Genomic DNA, 21191 nt, shown 5'->3' on the forward strand with positions numbered 1-21191 from the left:
GCCCCCACCACCTCCCGCCCCAATCTCTACAAAAAATAAAATAGCCTATTTATTGTACTCTCTACAATAAATAAAATAAATATAGATGCCCGCCTGTAGCCCCAGCTACTCTGGAGGGTGATGTGGAAGGATTGCTTAAGCTCAGGAGTTCGAGGCCACTGTACTCCAGCCTGGGCAACAGAGCTAAAAAAAAAAAAAAAAAGTTTTTTTTATGTTATCTTAGTTCAAGTTTGAGAAATAAAATTAAGTACCAAATTTATTTCCAAAAATGTATGCTTGTTAGGAGATATACCTAATGTTAAATGACGAGTTAATGGGTGTAGCACACCAACATGGCACACGTATACATATGTAACAAACCTGCACGTTGTGCACATGTACCCTAAAATTTAAAGTATAATTTAAAAACAAAAAACAAAAAACAAAAAACTACAGATTCAATTCAGCTTTAGGAATTAAAAAAAAAAAGATTTGATATAATTATATCATTATAAAATCAAATTTTTTAAATAAAACATGAAAATGTTTTAATTTAAAAAAAAAGTATGCTTGGCCTATACGTCAATTCAATAGCTTTTCTTTGCCAGAAAGAATGAAGTCAGTCTACCGGTATCCACATATGAAGTATTTTAGGATTTTTTGTTATTTTTTGTTATTATCTATATAATTCAGGTTTAGGAAAGAACTTTACCTAAAATACTGGCTAATTGTGCCCAAAAAAAAAGAAAGCTAGAAAGAAAGAACACACACACACACACACACACACATACACACAAAAAATACAACCAACTGATCAACTGGGAGTTTCAGGTTTATCAGCCTTTGGTCTCAATGCTGTATCACTGTAGTAAAAATAAGGCTACTTGATAGCACCTAGAAACCCATTTTAAGATATAAACTTGTAAAGCATTTCTGAAAGTAAAAGGCAGTATGTTTATAATGACTTTTTTTCTTTTAAGACATCTTTATTATTATCATAAAAAATACAGAGAAGCAAAAATAAGAATGTAGAAATCACCCAGTTTTTCCTTTCCAAGTAAACAATCATAAAAAACTTGGTATATATATATATATATTGCAGCAATTGTATGTATGTAACGGTCTCTGTATCAACCAACACATTTTTATCATTTTACTGAAACTTTTGAGTGTTGTTTGATGCTGATATCATGGTTTTTCATGTGGGAAGATTCATATGAGAATTGATTGTGTGTGCTTGCTCGTGTGTGTGTAGCAGCAGGAAGTATATAAAATTATTTTCTTTTTATAGACACTGGTTGAGATTTTTCAAAATATTGGTGATACCAATCTTGCTGATTTCACTGCTGGATTACTCACCATTGTCGTCTGTATGGCAGTTAAGGAATTAAATGATCGGTTTAGACACAAAATCCCAGTCCCTATTCCTATAGAAGTAATTGTGGTAAGTAGAATATGTAGTTAGAAAGTTCAGCATTATTTGGTTGACAAGCAAGGAATTATTAAAACCAATGGAGTTTTTAACATCTTTTGTTTTATTTCAGACGATAATTGCTACTGCCATTTCATATGGAGCCAACCTGGAAAAAAATTACAATGCTGGCATTGTTAAATCCATCCCAAGGGGGTGAGTGTGGTGTTTCCTCTTAGTACTAATACATTAAGTCAGTAAGTCAGTCCTTTTTATTTAAATGAAACCTTTTATTACAAGTTCATTTCACTGATGCTCCTTCAATAGTCCTATTTGTGTGTGATCTTGAAGAAACAACCATAAGACAAACAGTATGTGTGTAGACAAACGTCAAGCCATTTGTTTAAAAGCAGCCGTATATGCTCTTTTTTCTTCATTTTCTTAAAACATGGCAGAACATGTACAGTTAACATCAGACTCCTGATTTAAACTTATACATAACATTATAATATAATATAAATAGAATCATTTCTTAGTAACATCTATTGCACTGTGAACAATCTGCTTAAGGAATCAGGGACATCTGGTCTAAATTCTCTATCATTTAGTTTAATCAATTTTGGATAATAATTATATCCCTCGTACCCATAAGTAAAATGCATCATCTTCAAGGGAAGTTTTGGAAACATTTGGTAGTTTGGTGAATTAGAAAAGTAAAAGACCAAGGTCCTTCATTCATCTCTGTCACCTTCCAGTTTTGTGACCTGAGGAGATTCTCCTATATAAGACAAGGATAATAAAAACAGCTGAAGCCTCAACTCAAGCTTATTATGAAACACCAGTGAGATCTCTCATGAAACGAAGAGTAGTGAAGACACCTTACACCATAATTTTCTCATATGGGGTTACAAAGGAGGCCTAGATGTTTATTATATTTGTAACATTCACACATAACATTTAAGACTAGACTTGCTGTTGATCAAGAGGTACTAGTTTTCCCTAAGACTAGAAGAGTTTGGTACCAGTGTTTCTACCAGGAAAGGGAGTGGAGGGGAGGGGAGGGAAGGGCATGGAGCCACTGTTTGGTACCAGTGTTTGTTTTCCATGCTCTTAATAGAAACTTCCTCAGGCAAGCTTATTCCCAGAGCTTATTCTACAGGGAACTGCTGTATTCCCATTTGATGAATCTTATAATTTCTTCTAATATCTGTTCCAAACTATTTGAAAAAGCACAGCTGGCTACATGGGACTTAATTTACATGCTATCCATTATAGTGTTTCTCAAACTTACCCTTTTGTAAGAATCACATGGGATCCTTTTTCACACAGATTCCTGGTTCCCACCCCAAACCTATTGAATCAGGCTTTCCAGAGGTGGGGCTCAGGAATTAATATTTTTCAAAAGTGCCTCAAGTGATTCTTGTCCTCAAGGAAACTTGAGAAACTCTTTAGGAGAGGATCAACAAATCTAATCTAACAATTAGATAATTTCATTAGTTAGAAACAATTACAGAAAAAGATACTTTACAGATCTCTTTTGTCAGGCTTCCTAGGATATATCAAGTTATAGGTGGTCCACAGAGCAGGCCCTGTGCCATCCATCCGTGTTCCATTAGTTGGTTTGGGGAACTCATTTCTTCTGCCCTAAATTATCCTTCCAGGTCCTCCGCAGAGCTTTCCTGTGCGCTCCTCCTGAGAACAGATTTCTAGCCTCTCGCCCTTGAGTTTAATGAAGCTGAATCCTTTGACAGACCACCTGGTCAGCTTGGTCAGCTAATTTAACCTGCCTGGCCCCAGGGACTTTAAGCTACTCCATGAGGGCAGTGACCCCATTGGTGTTGTTCAGCTCTGTCGCAGAGCACAGAGCTCATCTCACAGTAAGCTCTCAGAAAACACTTGTTGAAGGAATAAAATACCCAAGCCCATGTCATTATAATCAAGCCACAACAAAGGCCTTGGTTATCTGATCTCACCTGGTAGCACAGAAACAATTCTGATGATATTAACCAACCTGAAAAAGAAAGGGAGTGGAGAGATTGGAAAAAAGCAAGCAGAGTATTAAAGTGGCCCTGAGGTGAGCACAGTGAAAGGAAGAGGGACAGAGAGATTGTGATATGCCCCCTTTTGATCTCCTCCCTGCTTCAGTCCTCCATTAAGGCTGCTGCTGGTAGTTCCCTTTATCCTATTGAGGGTTGGGACCATAAGTTAGGATCACTCCTAACCTAGGACCATAGGTTAGGACCATAAGTTAGTCCCCAGCAACAACGCCCCATTGGACAGCCAAAAACAGTGGCTCCATGCCCTTCCCTCCAGTCCCTTTCCTGGTAGAAACATACAACTTTTCCTTGTCCAGTCAACATCCAAGCGCCCCACTAGGATTCACTCATTCTCTCATCCTGCGTGCTTTCTTAACCAGCAGACACTGTGAGGGCCAGTCATGTGCCTCTCTTCTCATGCAACTGGTCCTTATATGCAACTCGTAATCTGCCCAGTTCCTCACTCATCCTGCCCAGGCTTCTCTTTTACCTCTTCTGTTATAGTGGGGTGTGTGTGTGTGTGTGTGTGTGTGTGTGCAGGCGCGCTCACGTGTATGTGTAAACCCATAACAAGATTGACAGCTCTGTCCTCTAAATTTTAATCCCTGTTCACTCTCTTGCCTCCTGTCCTTGCCAGTTCCACAGGTCCCCTTGTTGTCATGTTTGTTACTCTCTTTTTTCTTTTCTTTTCTTTAACAGAGTCTCAGTCTGTCACCCAGCCTGGAATGCAGTGGCATGATCTCTGTGGTGCGTGTGTGTGTGTGTATAAACCCATGACAAGATTGACAGCTCTGTCCTCTAAATTTTAATCCCTATTCACTGTCTTGCCTCCTGTCTTCGTCAGTTCCAGAGGTCCTCTTGTTGTCATGTTTGTTACTCTTTCTTTCATTCTCTTTCTTTCTTCCCTTCCTTCCCTCCCTTCCCTCCCTTTCCTCCCTTCCCTCCCTTTCCTCCCCTTCCTTCCTTCCTTTCTCTCTTCCTCTTTTTTCTTTCTTTCCCTTTTTCTTTCTTTCTTTCCCTTTCTCTTTCTTTCTTTCCTTCCTTCTTTTTTTCTTTCTTTCTTCCTTTCTTTCCTTCTTTCTCTTTCTTTCTTTCTTTTCTTTCTTTCCTTCTTTCTTTCTTTTTCTTTTCCTTTCTTTCCTTTTCTGAAACAGAACCTCACTCTGTCACCCAGCATGGAATGCAGTGGCATGATCTCGGCTCACTGCAACCTCTGCCTCCCAGGTTCAAGCAATTCTCCTGCCTCAGCCTCCTGAGTAGCTGGGACAACAGGCACACACTACCATGCCTGGCTAATTTTTAGTAGAGATGGGGTTTCAACATGTTGGCCAGGCTGGCCTTAAACTCCTGACCTCAGGTGATCCGCCTGCCTCAGCCACCGAAAGTGCTGGGATTACAGGCACTGTTATAGACCCCTTTCATCAGGTTTCCTAGGATGTATCAAGTTATAGGTGGCCGACAGAACATGCCCTGTCCCATCAATCTGGGTTCCATTCATTGGTTTGGGGAACTCAGGCCTACTGTTGTTTTTAAAGTATGTGCTTTGCAGTTGTACTTGAAAGCGTGGCACAGGGGCAAAGCCAACAAAACCACAGGGGTTTTTTCCTGGCTGCTTTCTGAGGGCTACTCTTCTCTTCTAGCCGGAGTGGTGGTGCATTTGCCAAGTGTTCAGACCCAGTCTGAAGTACTCTGGTATTCTGTTTGGTATTCTGTTTATGACGCTGGCCTGTTGTTTGCGGAATTTTGGGCCCTTCAGGGTTCACCTCTCCCGGTCTTCATTTTTTCAGATAAGTGTGTGTTCACTTGCTCACTCCCCTGGGCTCTTCGTAGTGTTGTCTTATGATCAGGCCTGACATGCTTGGCTGGGGCCAAACAGGCCCACTGAGCAAAAAATTTAGAGAGTTATATCCACAGAAGGAGGGCAAGGGCAAGGGAAAGGGCAAGGGCAAGGAAAAAAGGCTTACTTACAGGTCATTAGAAGATATCCATATGGGACTTCAATTGGTTTGGGGCAAATAATTGGCACACTTAGGGTTCAGCAAGACAGCAGACATGAGTGGCAGGAGTATGACAGACTTAGGTTCTCCCAATACATACCAAGAACCTACTATATGTGTAGACACTAATTACTTACACAAGTGATTTCTCATTGAATCTTTTGAGAAGAGTATATAGTCCCCATTTGACAGCTGAGGAAACCGGGACGTGGTGGGTTTAAATAACATGCCTAAAGTCATTTGAGAGTGATTCTGGTCCTTTGACTTAAGTCTTTGCACTTTACACTTTGCAACCCTGGATAATCAAGGATCAGGTCATATTTGGAGAACTAGGCAGCCAGGCAGGCAAAGTGCATTAGGCTGCTATCAAAACTAAGCTGTATGTGAAACTGGAAAGTTACCCTGACAAGTCCAAGTGACCTGAAGTAGGGTTGACTGGGTCTCAGGAGCAAGTCAGGAGCCTGTTTTGAGAAGTGTGGTCCCAAGTCACATCCCAACTAGCAGGTGAGGTCATGCTGAGTCGCCCAACTGTTGGATCAGGGTTTCCAACATCCTGTCTGTCTACAGATGGGGCTCATTCCAGAGTCTCCTTGTGGGGTAGGATGGGATATAAGGAGAAAAGGAGTCTGAAAATTAACTTCACGGGTAGGGAGAGTAAGGCTACAAGGGCAGAGAACAAGACAGATCTTGTTAGGTAGGAAATCGTCTAATATCTAACATTTAGACCTGGACCCACTAACTGACCTCAAGCAAATCATTTCACGTTTCCAGGTCTAAGTTCGTTTATCAACAAGACAAGACAAGAGCGGTGGATTCAACAATACCTAGGATGCTTGCTAGGTTAACTTTCTCTATGGTTTTCTCTAAGAACCTTATTTCTATTTTATTTTTACCACTCTTCTCTAATTATAGGGGAAAATGTAGTTTCCTTATTAAAGAAACTTTAGGCATAAGTGAGATAGGTCGGGGAGACCTTTCATGGCTGGGGACCTCTGGAATTACACCATGTGGATAGTCATCAAGATATAGGTCCATCTCCCAAATTTTCATATTTGAGACAACCTCATGTCATAACGTGTAGGTTAATTTTTTATATGGTTTGTAGGGTAGCTCTGGTTTTGTCAAATGGTAGTCATTGGACCCCACAATCGTTAAGACATTTTAGTCACTATGGAGCATTGCGATAATTATATTAATTTAATCTTTTTTGCCTTAAGAAGATTTTAAATGTCCTGGCTCTCAAAAAAAGGATTTTCCACTGAGCTCTTTTAGCATCATACATACTTTGTCTCTTTAACAGACCTGATACCTCTTCAAACACAGTAAATCTCATATTATGGCTAGAATCTCTTTTAAATTCAAAGACCTTTAAGATGAAATTGTGGAAGAAGAAACACTAACATGTGAGATGGCATGGATGGGGCTGTATGATATTAAAGAATCAGTAACAGCAGATTTATTCATGTGAGAGATAGAGAAAAGTCAGCATGGGTAGGCTCGAAAATAGAGGACAAAGAAATCAGCCAGTGAGATAACACCAACTTCTGATTAAACATTATAAAAGCTGCTACTACCATGTAGGTATTTCATGTGCTTTTTGTTCTTTTGGATCAAGTACTTTCATGTCTAATATGTAACTGAGCGGATATAGCATTTGATGAGATGGGGAAAAAGAATGGTGGTCAAATCTTCACAGCATTTTTCACTTAAAAACTCACTAGGTTTTTGCCTCCTGAACTTCCACCTGTGAGCTTGTTCTCGGAGATGCTGGCTGCATCATTTTCCATCGCTGTAGTGGCTTATGCTATTGCAGTGTCAGTAGGAAAAGTATATGCCACCAAGTATGATTACACCATCGATGGGAACCAGGTATGGGTGCCCTTTTGCTGAACTGGTTTTATAGGGCTGGAAACAGGAAAAAAACATAAATGGAAAAGATTTTGGTGTCAGCTAAAGAAGGGGTTGGATTCTTTCACCAGACCTTATTGGGTTGGTTTTCCTCTTGCATTTTCTAATTAGAAATTATTTTGGAATAGACACACTGCATCACTTTGCTTTTTTAAGAAGTAAGTTGAAATAACACTAATTTTAAAAGAGCTAATTCAGTCAGGTCATAAATAACATTCAAAGTGAACATATTAGGTCAGAAAGAGAATTCTTCCTGTAACCCAGTACCTCTTGGCAATTATTTTTAATGGCAGTTATAATGTGACAAAATGGTGCAACAAACATTAATAATAGTTGTGACCACTTTAAATTGAGGTGGTTCACTGTGCAGTTAATATATACAGGCAATTTTTGTAGGCATGTGATACATTGCCAGGTAAGCTGATTTCACACTGTTTGAAAATTTGCAAGTTCTGTATCTATATGTTTCTGAAAATACAGTATAGCAATGATAGTAGTTAAATGGTTAGTAATCAAGCAGAATAACAGCACTGCTAGTCGTAATATGCTTCACAGAGAATATTCAACCACAGAAAAACACTTTATGTGAGAGCTGCAGACATTCCATTCACTAGGCAGTGAAAAAGCTTAGCAAACGATCAGGTGCTATTTCTTGTCAACTTTAAAAATTATCGAGAGCAATGAGACCTCTCTCAAACGGTATGGAGTCCAAACTCTTGATGTCGTACAAGGACCCCAAGTAACTATCACGGTAAAAATTAAACTGGACCACCACGCAGGGTGGGCATACATAGGAGTTTTTGTTCTTAATGTACTTCCTGAAATACTCAGTGAAGGTCTTGCAAAGATTCAATTTGTAGGATCGTTGTCATCCAGTCTCTCCCTTAGGAATTCATTGCCTTTGGGATCAGCAACATCTTCTCAGGATTCTTCTCTTGTTTTGTGGCCACCACTGCTCTGTCCCGCACGGCCGTCCAGGAGAGCACTGGAGGAAAGACACAGGTAGGAACAACAGCCTTATGATACCCATCTCAGAGAACAAGTCGAGGAATGGCAACAGAGGAAGGCTCGCACAGAGCTTAGCAGGACAATTTGCCTTTCAGACTTGGACTTCCTCATCTGATTCATCTCAAGCCTATTCCTCTTGTTCCACTCCCTCACCTGAAATCTCTTAAAAAACAACATGTATGGTTTTCTGATACAGTCATTCTCAAATCTATTTGTCAGTGCTTACCTGACATGTAGCTACACTTACCTGCTTCTCTATGGTCAATAACAACTGACAAGGAATCAGTAATGAAGGATGCTTATTTTTGTTAATTTGTTAACCTGGGGGGACAGACGGCTTGGTAAAAGCGCTTCCTGGCTTTAGGAGTTATTCTATTTTCAGGAAAGTGAAAAGCTCTATTCACATTTCCTTTACAAGGATCAGGAAATTCCTCCCCGGGTGTTTTTTCCCACAGAACAACAGTTTGCTAGCCAAGAATATTTTTGTTGTAACATTTTTGGCATTTCTTCCTGAGTAAGATTTATGTTCTTGAAGTTCTGCATGTGGGTTTAATCTTATCTTTTTAAACGTGGTTTGCAGTTGTTGCCTTTACAAGGTGGCCAAAAAGGCAGCATCCTAGTTAATCTCTGGATAATCTCTCCTTCAGCATTCAGAAAACTCAGGAGCCATGCTCAAAGGCCACTCTTTCCAGCAAGACACAGTCGAAGAGACCACACCAAGCAGATGGGCACAAGGGACAGACTCAGGAATTGCGCTTCTGTCTCTTATGCCTTGAGGTCCTTATCTTCCCAACACAGAAAGAACTATTATTTAGGAGTAAGAAGTGCATTGAGACTACAAAGAACAAAAAACCCAAACTACATAGTGCAATACACACACACACACACACACGCATGCACGCACACACACACAGTCTTCACAGTCTTCAAATGGGTTTTACTAAGGCAGGGACACTTAAAAAATAAATATAAGTCGGGCACAGTGGCTCATGCTTATAATCCCAGCACTTTGGGAGGCTGAGGTGGGCGGATCAATTGAGGTCAGGAGTTCGAGACTAACCTGGCCAACATGGTGAAACCCCTTCTCTACTAAAAATGCAAAAATTAGCCAGGTGTGGTGGTGGATGCCTGTAATCCCAGCTACTTGGGAGGCTGAGGCAGGAGAATCACTTGAACCTGGGAGGTGGAGGTTGCAGTGAGCCAAGATCATGCCATTGCACTCCAGCCTGGGTGACAAGAGCTAGACTCTGTGTCAAATATATATATATATATATATATATACACACACACACACACATACACACACAAATATATATATATTCTCATATATATATTCAAATATATATATATTCTCATATATATATTCATATATATATTCTCATATATATATTCAAATATATATATATTCTCATATATATATTCATATATATATATTCTCATATATATATTCATATATATATTCTCATATATATATTCATATATATATTCTCATATATATATTCATATATATATTCTCATATATATATTCATATATATATTCTCATATATATTCATATATATATTCTCATATATATATTCATATATATATTCTCATATATATATTCATATATATATTCTCATATATTCATATATATATTCTCATATATATATTCAAATATATATATTCTCATATATATATTCAAATATATATATATATATGAGAATAACTGAAAAAACTAATGACTCCAACAGTGACTTGCCCAGGGAGAGCTTTAATTGTCCCCAATATGCATGTGATGCTCCTTTCCTATGTATAATGGATCTTGTGACAGACTTGGAAGAATTGGCCTCTTCCAGGTTTTTTTGCTGCTTTTCAACAAAAAATTTTATTTTCAGAATTTTTCTTAATTTTTTATTTTTTGGCAAATATTTCCAGCTCTGAGGGAACAGGTAAAATAATACAGCTCATATCCGGAGGCATAGCCAGAGATCTGTGGTCAAGGGGAAGAGGTCAGAGCCAATTTCCAAAGCTGTGCCCATTTCAGGCTGCAGCTGCCGGCAGCAGGAACTTCTGCTGCTTTCATTTGAGACGGAGCACTGACAAGCTCTCCAGAGCACATGGTCTTCAGCGGGTACAGGCAAATCTCAAACTGCTGATGTCCATTCTCCTGCTGTTACCTCCAGGCTCAAATGAGGCATGGGCTGGCTGTCCCAGTAAGAATGCCCATGTAAAGTGACCTCCTTGGCAGAGGGTTTGGGGGATAATGGTGTTCTGGTAAGCTAATACCCCCTGCCACATACTGGCATGTATTATAATTAGGAATGAAGGATGCCAGGATTTCAGCATTAAAGAATGAAACGAGTAAAGAAATGGCTTCATGTTTAATTATTGAAATGTATACTAAATTCTGGGGTTAAAAGTCTAAGTGCCTGAACTGAAATCCAGGGACTGATGGACAAATAAACTGGCAGGGCTTCTCTTGTGTGGCTTCTCGTGTTTTCTCTTATGTTGGAACTTCAGATTCAGCATCTACAAAATGGAAATGATAATTGCATCCGTCTCATAGGGATATTGTGAGGATTAAACAAGAAAATGTAAAGTCTTAGCACATACTTGTAAATGCTCATTGTTTCACTCCTTTAGGCAAGAATAGCATCTTAGCATCTATGATACATATATTGTGCCTGGCACATAAGAAGCACCTGGCATATATTTGCTGAATGAATGAATGGAAGAATGAGTATTGGTGGATACGAACTGTTTTTAGCACATCTACAGATTGTAGAAGAATTAAACATTGGAACCTTTTCTTTCCTTCACCCCCATCTGACTTCCACTGACTCACGGAAAAGTAATTTGATTACAAACCACCCTTTAGCTCTGATTACCCCCTCCCTTTACAGAATAATTTTTTAGTAACTGAATCTGCTTGTAGATACAAAGTCTACAGAGTTTCTCACAAGCAAGCCTTATCAAGTAAGTACAAATAATTGATCACTCACCAATTTTAATATACTGGCCAAATGAGCCTTGGCCTCCCATAATTGGAGACTCATTATGACATATACTTGGCAAGTAGGTGGCCACTCTCCTGGCATGAGTTTGGCAGCTGACTGTGGTCCTCATCCCCAAATCTCCGTATCTTTCTCCAGTTCACAGAGCTCCCCATCCACAGTGAGATGCAAGTGGCTCGGTAAATACTGGTTGAGTAATCGCATGCAAGGAAGGAAGGGAGGGATAAGGGAAGGAAGGAAAGAAGAAAATGGAAGGAAGGACAAGGGAGAGGAAGGGAAGCGAAGAGAAGGGAGGGAAGGAGGATATCAGCTTCTCTGCTTAGTCAGGAGAAGGGAAAGAGCACCAGGGTACTGGGAATCTAGGGTGGGGATAGGAAGAGCATAGAAAAGGCAGCCAAAACACGCTTTTTAGTACCTCGTACACATCATATTGCCTCAGGCTGACCCAACTATAATCTAAATATAAATGATCAATTTGCCAGGTAGAGCGAGTGCTTTCTAATTTTCTGTTTATATTTGCAGTGTCTGTCTCCCATAACTCAGACCTCTTGCACTAGGCAGTACTTGTGCTCAACGCAATCTTCCCAGTTGTTTCCTCTCTGATTGCTTTGCTTGTAGTTCTCTGTCTCCTTTTCTTCTTTGTTTCAGAGCTTTTAATCTTCATCTTGGCTCTGCCCCAGCTGTCTCAACAGAGAATTCATTGGTCATCTAATCAAACGAGAGAGTAGTTCCCACCCCCTCAGCCTCTCTCCTAACTATTATGGATCTTAGGAGAGCTATTTTTGCCAGTGAAGGTAAAGTTTCTGAAGCTTCCTTTTACCCCTGCTATTGCCCCGTCACTCCATAGCCACTGTTTCAGGCTGCCTTGGGGCAAAGCTCTGAGCCTGCCTCCGTGGAACTGTCAGAGAAAGCAGGAGACACAATCCCACCTCTCTATGTGCAAATGTGGCATTTCAAATTTGCAATAGGATGAGTAAATTTATTTTCTCTGAGACTTTAATGAGACCATGTGCTACAAGTACGAAGTGTTATCAGAGTTGCTATTATAGCTGCAGCTTCAATAATGCAGAAGAATCAGCTATGTGCCATGAGAATTTATTTCCCAAGAATATGACAATGATCTCTGTTGTTGGGAAAGGGGGGGTTGGTCCATGTTTCCTGCCATGGCAAATAACTAGAAGGTTGGCCTGAATGGACGCCGAAACTGCAGGTGTGTACTAACTCCAAATGAAATCCCTGTCAAACTGGCTTTAATTTCATAGGATCAGTCTCCACATTTTCTTTAACTTTTCTGCCATAGCATATATAGATGCCATTTTTGTTCAGTGTTGTAGCTTGAGCAAATAACTCTCACTTTTCTCGACAGTATTGAGCAGAAGGGGGAGGCAGGGATGAAGTGTGTCTGTGAACAGGCTGTCTGATACACACATCCAGTGAGCTGGAAGACACAAGGGAGAAGGACGAATCTTTTTCATGGGAGGTGTGTGTCTTCCAGGTTGCTGGCATCATCTCTGCTGCAATTGTGATGATCGCCATTCTTGCCCTGGGGAAGCTTCTGGAACCCTTGCAGAAGGTATAACCCTGCTTCTCTGCATACCGATTGCATAATTTCCCTTCACTACTCTGCTACCAGATAAATAACAGGAGATTTAACAATCATCACATGGAAAACCATTCCCTGAATAACACAGCCTTCTCTGTCTCTCTTGGCAGTCGGTCTTGGCAGCTGTCGTAATTGCCAACCTGAAAGGGATGTTTATGCAGGTGTGTGACATTCCTCGTCTGTGGAGGCAGAATAAGATTGATGCTGTAAGTCACCTACCGCCCATTTTTATCTGAAATAAGATTTGGTTCTTATATGCTTCCTGCCATATCACTATATTCCCCCCATCCCCTAAGTCTCACTTGTGCTTTGGGAACTCCAGAGGAGAAATTAGAATTGTGGGGATAAATCAAAGCCATGAAGTCTTCCATGTGAACTGCATTTTGTGAAGATTCTGTATCTCTGGGAAGGTCAATTTCCAGCAAGAATCCCATATGAGGCTCATTCGTACACCTTTGGCCTTCTAAACGCAAAAAGCAAAAAAAATGTTTAAACACCCTGGTTTAGAAGGACAAACAACATACAAAACAATGCAAAAACAAAATACGAAGTGTAAAAACCCATGCTGACTTTAACTCTGACTAACATAACCTTCACAACTATTCTGAGAAACTAAAAATCAGAAGCTAAATCCTTCAGAGTTCCTCTCTAATTTAAACCATAAAAAGAATGAGAAGACTTCCTACATATTGATATGGAAAATTTTCCAAGACAAATCGTTAAGTGAAAAAGAGACCAGAATAGAAATGCTGGGGAAAAGCACAGACACAGGCAGAAATAAAAAGGGATACAAGGAGGGAGGGAAGTTGGGAATGGGTGGAGAAGGGGGAGGGTTGTGAGCAAGAGTTTTCCCCTTTTTAATGATAATTCCCTTATGAAGCATGCAAATATATTAGCTATTCAAAAATTTAGAAATAAATAAAATGGGACAGTTGGTCTTAATTGAGAAGCCCAGCTTCTACAGCTAGTTAAATATAAAATGAATGATGTCACAATATTTTTAAAAAGCTGTGATTTGGCCAGGCACAGTGGCTCAGGCCTGTAATCCCAGCACTTTGGGAGGCAGGAGGATCACTTGAGCTCAGGAATTTGAGACCAGCCTGCATAACACAGTGAGACCTTGTCTCTACTACAAATAAAAAATTTAAAATTAGCCGGGTGTGGTGGTATGTACCTGTGAGTAGTCCCAGCTACTTGGGAGGCTGAGGCAGGAGGATCACTTGAGTCCAGAAGATGGAGGCTGCAGTGAGCTATCATGGTGCCACTGCACTCCAGCCTGGGCAACAGAGTGTGACCATGTCTCAAAAGAAAAAAAAAAACTAATTTTTTTGTGGATAATTGATCTTATTTTTATAGGTAGTTATCACATGATGGTACCTGATAGATTAATATAATTCTTTTCATTTCTGTTTTTTTCCCTAGGTTATCTGGGTGTTTACGTGTATAGTGTCCATCATTCTGGGGCTGGATCTCGGTTTACTAGCTGGCCTTATATTTGGACTATTGACTGTGGTCCTGAGAGTTCAGTTGTGAGTAACATAAAACCCAGATTTCTTATAAACAGAACAACACACTCTGAGCTTTCTTATACCATTTTGATAAATACAGTGAAGCCACTTTCTTTCATTATAGTTACTATGTATTGAGTGCTTCTATGCATTAAGCACACAGTGTTTTACAGACATACTTAATCTTCAAAAATAGCCTATGAATAGATTTGATTAGTCTCATTCTACAGGTGAGAAAAGAGAAATTCAGAAAGGCTAAGAAGCAACCCTAAGATCACACAGCTAGTACGTGGCAGAGCTAAGATTTGAACCTATGTACCTACTCATGTCCTCCACTGCTGTGCTCTCCTTTTAGTTGTGGTAAGACTAAAAGGTACATAGTTTAGCCAAAGGCTGAAGTTGCTTTGTAGTTTCTTCTTTAAATGAGATGAGGAATGCAAGGCACTGAGCCCCAGGCTTGGGACAAGACAGCTGTTATATATTATAGTTCATTTTCTTTTTTAAAGCTAGTAACCAAAAGTTACATAACCCAGAACAGGAGGACTTTAAAACAGCTGATGACAGCCAAAATTCACTCAAATCTGTCATATAACCAATAAGGCATATAACCAATAAACCACACATTTATGTGAAGGAAACAATTAGCTCATATGCAGAGTGAAGGCAGCAAAGACATGATTTAAATAATGGAAAACAGCCTGTGAGGGAAGGTGAGGAGCCTGAAGGTGGTTTTTTGGTTGGTTTTGTTTTGATTCTAGAGAGGCCTTAGTTAAGTGCCCTCCTGGGCCTAGAGGGGAACAGTCTTTCTCTCCCTCCTCAATGTGTCCATCGTCTTTCCAGACTTCTGGCCCCTGCTCTGCCTGTGCTTGGGCCGTGAAAGAAGAAGACACGTGGAAAAACATCAAGATAGCTGTCTTCAGCTTAGCATCAGCTCACCTCTCCTGTTCCACCAGCCAGTTCTCCGTCCTGCCCTCCTTCCCTACCTTGGCATATTGGTGCCTAACCAAAAGGCTTGTGTTTTCCACCTCAGCACCCTAAATGATTGCCCAAGGGCCTGAGAAGGTTTGCAGGCTCCCAAAGTGTCCAATTTGCTGCTAGGACATGTCTCAAAAACCCTCCTTAGAAGATGCTGTCTCTCATGCTGTGTATGCCGCAGTGTCTATTTTTTCTTGCGTGGATGTGCTTGGAAAAGAAGAGTTTTACAGAGAGAGATTAGCTTATGAACTTTTAAGTTAAAAATCAGCACAAACCTGTAAGCCAAGGAATAACTGGTGGCACATTTTAGCTGCTAGTTTGGTATCTAGGCTTTTAGCCAACAAAAAGCAGTATCCTCCACAGTATTTAATTTCCAGTAATTATCATGCTGATCCAGAGAGCACAATGCTGAAAGTACACTAAACAGATACTCTTTCTTCAGGAATTGTATTTAACATGTCTCTAGTCACACATGAAGAATCACGGAATTTATCTGATTGCATCAGGAACAGGAAATCAATAGTCTGGTTGACAGGAAGGACTTATTTCTGGTCCTCCCGGTCTCCTATTTCTATAAAAAATGACTAAGTCACAAAGAAGTGCCAGGCACTGGAAGAACCAGGGGTTAAAGACAGAGGCTCTGCTGCCCTTTACCTCCAGGGCTTTTCTCACTTCTCTTAAGAAGTTAACAGTAAAAATCAGGATAATACTGATGACCTTTCAGGGTTATGGCAGGGCTTAAATAAGATTTCACATGCGTGAAAGCTCTTTGCTTATCCTATAACGTGTTGTGCACGTGCAAGTATGATGCTCATTATTTCTCTCAGCCATCAGAAGAGAGGCACAGTTTCTCCCCTCCCCTGCCGATTCCACACAAACACCAGCTGTTCATTTCAGAGTTAGCTACAGGAAAATGTCATTTGCAATAAAGACAGAGTCCAAAACACCAGAATGATGGGCTCTTTAGTAGCTGTTGTTTTTAACTTTTTATTCCAAAATATGGCTGTTCCAAAAAATCTTGACCTTGATATTTTTTCTCTAGTCCTTCTTGGAATGGCCTTGGAAGCATCCCTAGCACAGATATCTACAAAAGTACCAAGAATTACAAAAATGTAAGTACCTTTGTGAGACATTTGCTGGACTTGGGTTTACTAGCCTGAAATTTCAGCAGCTCCGTTTTACGTACAAGGTAGCCAAAGGGAGAAGTGCCTATTGGGAAATTCTGTTAGTCCACAGGGATTGTCATGAAAATTTTTGATCCAGTGTACCTTCTGACACCCATGGCTTATATGAATTTTGTCTATGCTAGCTGGATGTCTTTTTTTTTTCTTTTTGGATGGAGTCTCACTCTTCACCCAGGCTGGAGTGCAACGGCACGATCTCAGCTCACTGCCACCTCTGCCTCCTGGGTTCAAGTGATTCTCTTGTCTCAGCCTCCCAAGTGGCTGGGATTACAGGCAGGTGCCACCACGCCTGGCTAATTTTTGTATTTTTAGTAGAGATGGGGTTGCACCATGTTGCCCAGGCTGGTCTCAAACTCCTGAGCTCAAGTGATTTGCCCGTCTTGGCCTCCCAAAGTGTTGGGATTACAGGCGTGAGCCACCGCACCTGGCCAGCTGAATGTCATTTTAATATAAAACTGTTGTAAGAGGAATTTAAAAATAATAGGCAATTTCTAGATGTTCATCCAAAATTTTATCTGGTATATACTTCTTATCTTCTGTAAGATTTTCTTTATTCAGTTCTAACCAGAGATTATCAAGTTCTCTATGACCAAGACCTTATTATTCGACGCTTTGCTTTATGCTTGGAATTAGAAGAAATAAAATATGACACAGGAAATGAAAAACAAAGAAATTAAACATCCCATTGATGGACTTGTGTCACCTGCAAATAAAATTGCTTAGTGGTGACTAGGGGAAACAAAGATAAAAAAGCAGAGAAAGTAAATTAAGAAAATGCAAATTTAGCAAATAATAATAATAATAATGTGAACCCTAGGAAGTTGTAGTCTAATTTTACCTTAACATTAAAAAAAGTTGGACATTGAACCTGGGATTTCAGTAGCTGCTACTTAATTTACTTCCGTGATCTTTCTGTTATGTTGAGCCAAGTGCCATTAAGAGCTAAAATGATTTAGAGATATTTTTGGCTTTGGGGCAGGGAGCTCTAAGTTGAGTTAGGGAATTCTGACTTCTAGGCTCCATCTTGGTGAGACTTTGCCCAAGTCATTCAGCCTCTCAGGACCTCAGTTTTCTCATCTGAAGCAGCTAGACTAAAATTGCTGATTCCTGAAGACTAGAAAAGTATATGATTCTATGATTCCTGGGTTCTATTTTGGGTGTGGCCATTGTATGTCAGGGTGAGAACAGCAGATGATATCATAGGCCTCAGTTCTGCAAATCCCATTGATTTTGCTTTTTTTCTTTGCTACTTTTAAAGAACGTTAGCAAAATCAGGAGGGTCAGTGGTATGAACTTCAGGCAAATCATGGCACTGTTCTAAGCCTCAGTTTCTTTATCTGGAAATCAGAGGGTTGAATAAATTGCTTTCTAAGGCCCTTTCTAACTTTGACCTTCTATGAGACTGTAGAGGTCCAAGAGTTTTTGTAACCTGTTGCCTCCCTATTCAAGAAAAGTAGTAGAGGCCAGGCACGGTGGTTCACACCTGTAATCGGACTTTGGGAGGCTGAGACGGGCGAATCACTTGAGGTCAGGAGTTTGAGACCAACCTGGTCAATGTGGCGAAACTCTGTCTCTACTAAAAATGGAAACATTAGCTGGATGTGGTGGCAGCACCTGAAATCCCAACTGCTCGGGAGGCTGAGGCAGGAGAATCACTTGAACCCAGGAGGTGGAGGTTGCAGTGAGCCGAGATTGAGCCACTGTACTCCAGCCTGGGCAACAGAGTAAAACTCCATCTCAAAAAAAAAAAAAAGGAAAAGAAAGAAAAGTTGAGTGCTGCTACCCAGCTCCTCTGAGCAACTGTGACTTGACTCCTTGCTAAGTAGCCAGAAATGTAATTAAATACTTGAGACTTGAAATTATTTAACCCCAGACAATTTCTTTTAATGCCAGATTGAAGAACCTCGAGGAGTGAAGATTCTTAGATTTTCCAGTCCTATTTTCTATGGCAATGTTGATGGTTTTAAAAAATGTATCAAGTCCACAGTAAGTATTTTAACCCTAGAAATTTGTTTTCTAACCTCTTTTAAGACTTCATTCATTCTACAAATATTTATTGGGCTCCAATCAGGAATAGGCACTAGACCCTCTTCCCTTTGTGTAGGGCAATGAGAATTAAAATATAACACCCTTGCCTTCAAATAATTTACAGTCTATTTGGGGATTAAAAAAACACATGTGTTAAAACCCAGGTAGCAATAACTATGCCAGACAAAAACATCAGAGATGTTTCTAGGCGGAATTTGAGTAAGTTCCAAATAAGTAGTATAGACAGTTGAGAGTTCACAGAAGGAAGAGATCCAGATTACTTGGACTAACAGGCTTTGTGCCGCAGTTGGCTGAAGGAAAGAAATCATGTCAAGTGTTTGAGAACTATGTGAGCTGAGAGACAGTGGAAACATGTATTGGAGGTAGGGTTGCCCAGTTGCAGCAAAAAGAACTTGGAGTTTGCCTGTAAATCAGTGTTTTTCTAAGTGAGTTCCAGGGCAAACTGATTCAGAGGAATGTTCACAGATTTTGCAATAACAAAAGGGCTCTGTGACACCAAGGGAATTTGGAAAACCCAGACTTAAACTAAAGAGGGTATTTTGGTGTGTGCGTGTGTTTTTTTTTTGTTTGTTTGTTTTGTTTTGTTTTGTTTTTTGCTGTTTTTTGCTGTTTTGTCTTTTACTGTCTTGGAGCCTTTAATATGCTACTGTCTTCTCAGAGCTTCTTGGTAGGAGTAGGGTAGCCTGGGAGTAGACAGAGATCTACTCCATCAGACCTTACAATTTCTTTTTTGGCAGGATAGCTCAAGGAATTATACCCTTTGAGAAATAGCCTTTCCAGATAACAGTTGCCATTAATAAGCTTTAGGTGCCAGGCATTTTAAGTAACTTGACATTTATTTCCAAAGGTTGGATTTGATGCCATTAGAGTATATAATAAGAGGCTGAAAGCACTGAGGAAAATACAGAAACTAATAAAAAATGGACAATTAAGAGCAACAAAGGTGAGACGACATCTTTCTTTTCCCCCTTAAATTATTTCCTTTCCCTGATGAGAGCAGTTGGATGGTCTAAAATTAAATCTATCTCCTTTAGTATCCAGATGTGAATGAACAAATGACATGTACGTATCAAAGAACAACTGAGCTATTCTTATAGGCAAGAGGGAGTGGAAGGGAATGAAATAAAATCAGCAGCGCTGCCTGGAAACACAGGATGTGATTTTTTCCCCACCATGAACAGTGTCTTCATTATTTTCTATACTTTATTTTTACCGAAAGGCACAAAATAAATGCAAATTCATTGCCAGAAAACTACCCACCATAGAAGGCAGTAAGTCCATAAACTTTTGGAGCTATTAACTTTTACTCGGACTCTCTGGCCAGTGTATTTCTTGCCAAGTTCCACAGTCTTCCAGAAAACAAAAGTTTCCTGGCTCCTCTGTTCTCCCAGTTTTCTTCCTAGACAACATCAAAGTTTGGGCTGAGGTGAAACCCATCCTTAAAAATTCATCTCCTTGATGTCTTGCTTACCAAGGAACAGTGTGTAGGTCTTTTGGATAATTTGATATGAATGGTTGAAAGATTTCAAATCTTTGACAATTAAGTTGACAGTGTTTTCTTCGTTTAGAATGGCATCATAAGTGATGCTGGTTCAACAAATAATGCTTTTGAGCCTGATGAAGATATTGAAGATCCGGAGGAACTTGATATCCCAACCAAGGAAATAGAGATTCAAGTGGATTGGAACTCTGAGCTTCCAGTCAAAGTGAACGTTCCCAAAGTGCCAATCCATAGCCTTGTGCTTGACTGTGGAGCTATATCTTTCCTGGACGTTGTTGGAGTGAGGTCACTGCGGGTGGTAAGGTTCTGGTTTTCTGAATTATACATTTGGAGCTTTGACAATAGTAAAATGATGTGGGTTGTCCAGTATTGCAACAGGGCAAATACTTGGGCTTTGTAGTTTTTCTAGGTGAATGCTTTTGTAAAAAAGTGTAATATTTTAAAGCATAAGCTCTGGAGCCAGACTACCTGGGGTAGATACTGGCTTCACCACTTACTAGCAGTACAACCCTGGGCAAGTTGCTTAATCTGTCTATATCTCAGTTTCTTCATCTGTAATATGGAGGTAATGATGGTATCTACCTTCACAGGTTGTTACAAGGATTAAATATGCTCATAGATATAAGGTGTTTAGAAGAGTATCTGGTTCAGGCTGGGTGTGGTGGCTCACGCCTGTAATCCCAGAACTTTGGGAGGCTGAGGCAGGTGGATCATGAGGTCAGGAGTTCAAGACCAGCCTGGCCAATATGGTGAAACCCCATCTCTACCAAAAATACAAAAATTAGCTGAGCATGGTGGCGCACACCTGTAGTCCCAGCTCCTAGGAGGCTGTGGCAGGAGAATCGCTTGAACCCGGGAGGTGGAGGTTGCAGCTGAGATTGTGCCACTGTACTCTAGCCTGGGTGACAGAGTGAGACTTCATCTCAAAAAAAAAAAAAAAAAAAGAATATCTGGTTCAAAGATACTCCCCAGCAAATTAATTCACATTTATTATGTTTTATCTTTCTGAGAATGTATAGCACATGGTATATGAAAAGT

At 40.1% G+C, this 21191-nt stretch overlaps 1 protein-coding gene across 1 annotated transcript in view; it reads left to right on the forward strand.

Annotated features, from left to right (window-relative positions):
- The window catches only part of SLC26A4 (solute carrier family 26 member 4), a 57009-nt gene that overhangs the window by 20744 nt on the left and 15074 nt on the right, over nt 1–21191 (forward strand). The window contains exons 7-17 of the mRNA XM_024249891.2: nt 1271–1423; nt 1524–1606; nt 7145–7292; nt 8220–8333; nt 12829–12906; nt 13047–13142; nt 14359–14465; nt 16462–16531; nt 18497–18589; nt 19500–19595; nt 20221–20451. Of these exons, the coding sequence (XP_024105659.1) occupies nt 1271–1423; nt 1524–1606; nt 7145–7292; nt 8220–8333; nt 12829–12906; nt 13047–13142; nt 14359–14465; nt 16462–16531; nt 18497–18589; nt 19500–19595; nt 20221–20451 (1269 nt within the window). The remainder of the gene's footprint in view (nt 1–1270; nt 1424–1523; nt 1607–7144; nt 7293–8219; nt 8334–12828; nt 12907–13046; nt 13143–14358; nt 14466–16461; nt 16532–18496; nt 18590–19499; nt 19596–20220; nt 20452–21191) is intronic.

The sequence above is a fragment of the Pongo abelii genome, chromosome 6 (genome assembly GCF_028885655.2).
Source record: "Pongo abelii isolate AG06213 chromosome 6, NHGRI_mPonAbe1-v2.0_pri, whole genome shotgun sequence".
Lineage (NCBI taxonomy): Eukaryota > Metazoa > Chordata > Mammalia > Primates > Hominidae > Pongo > Pongo abelii.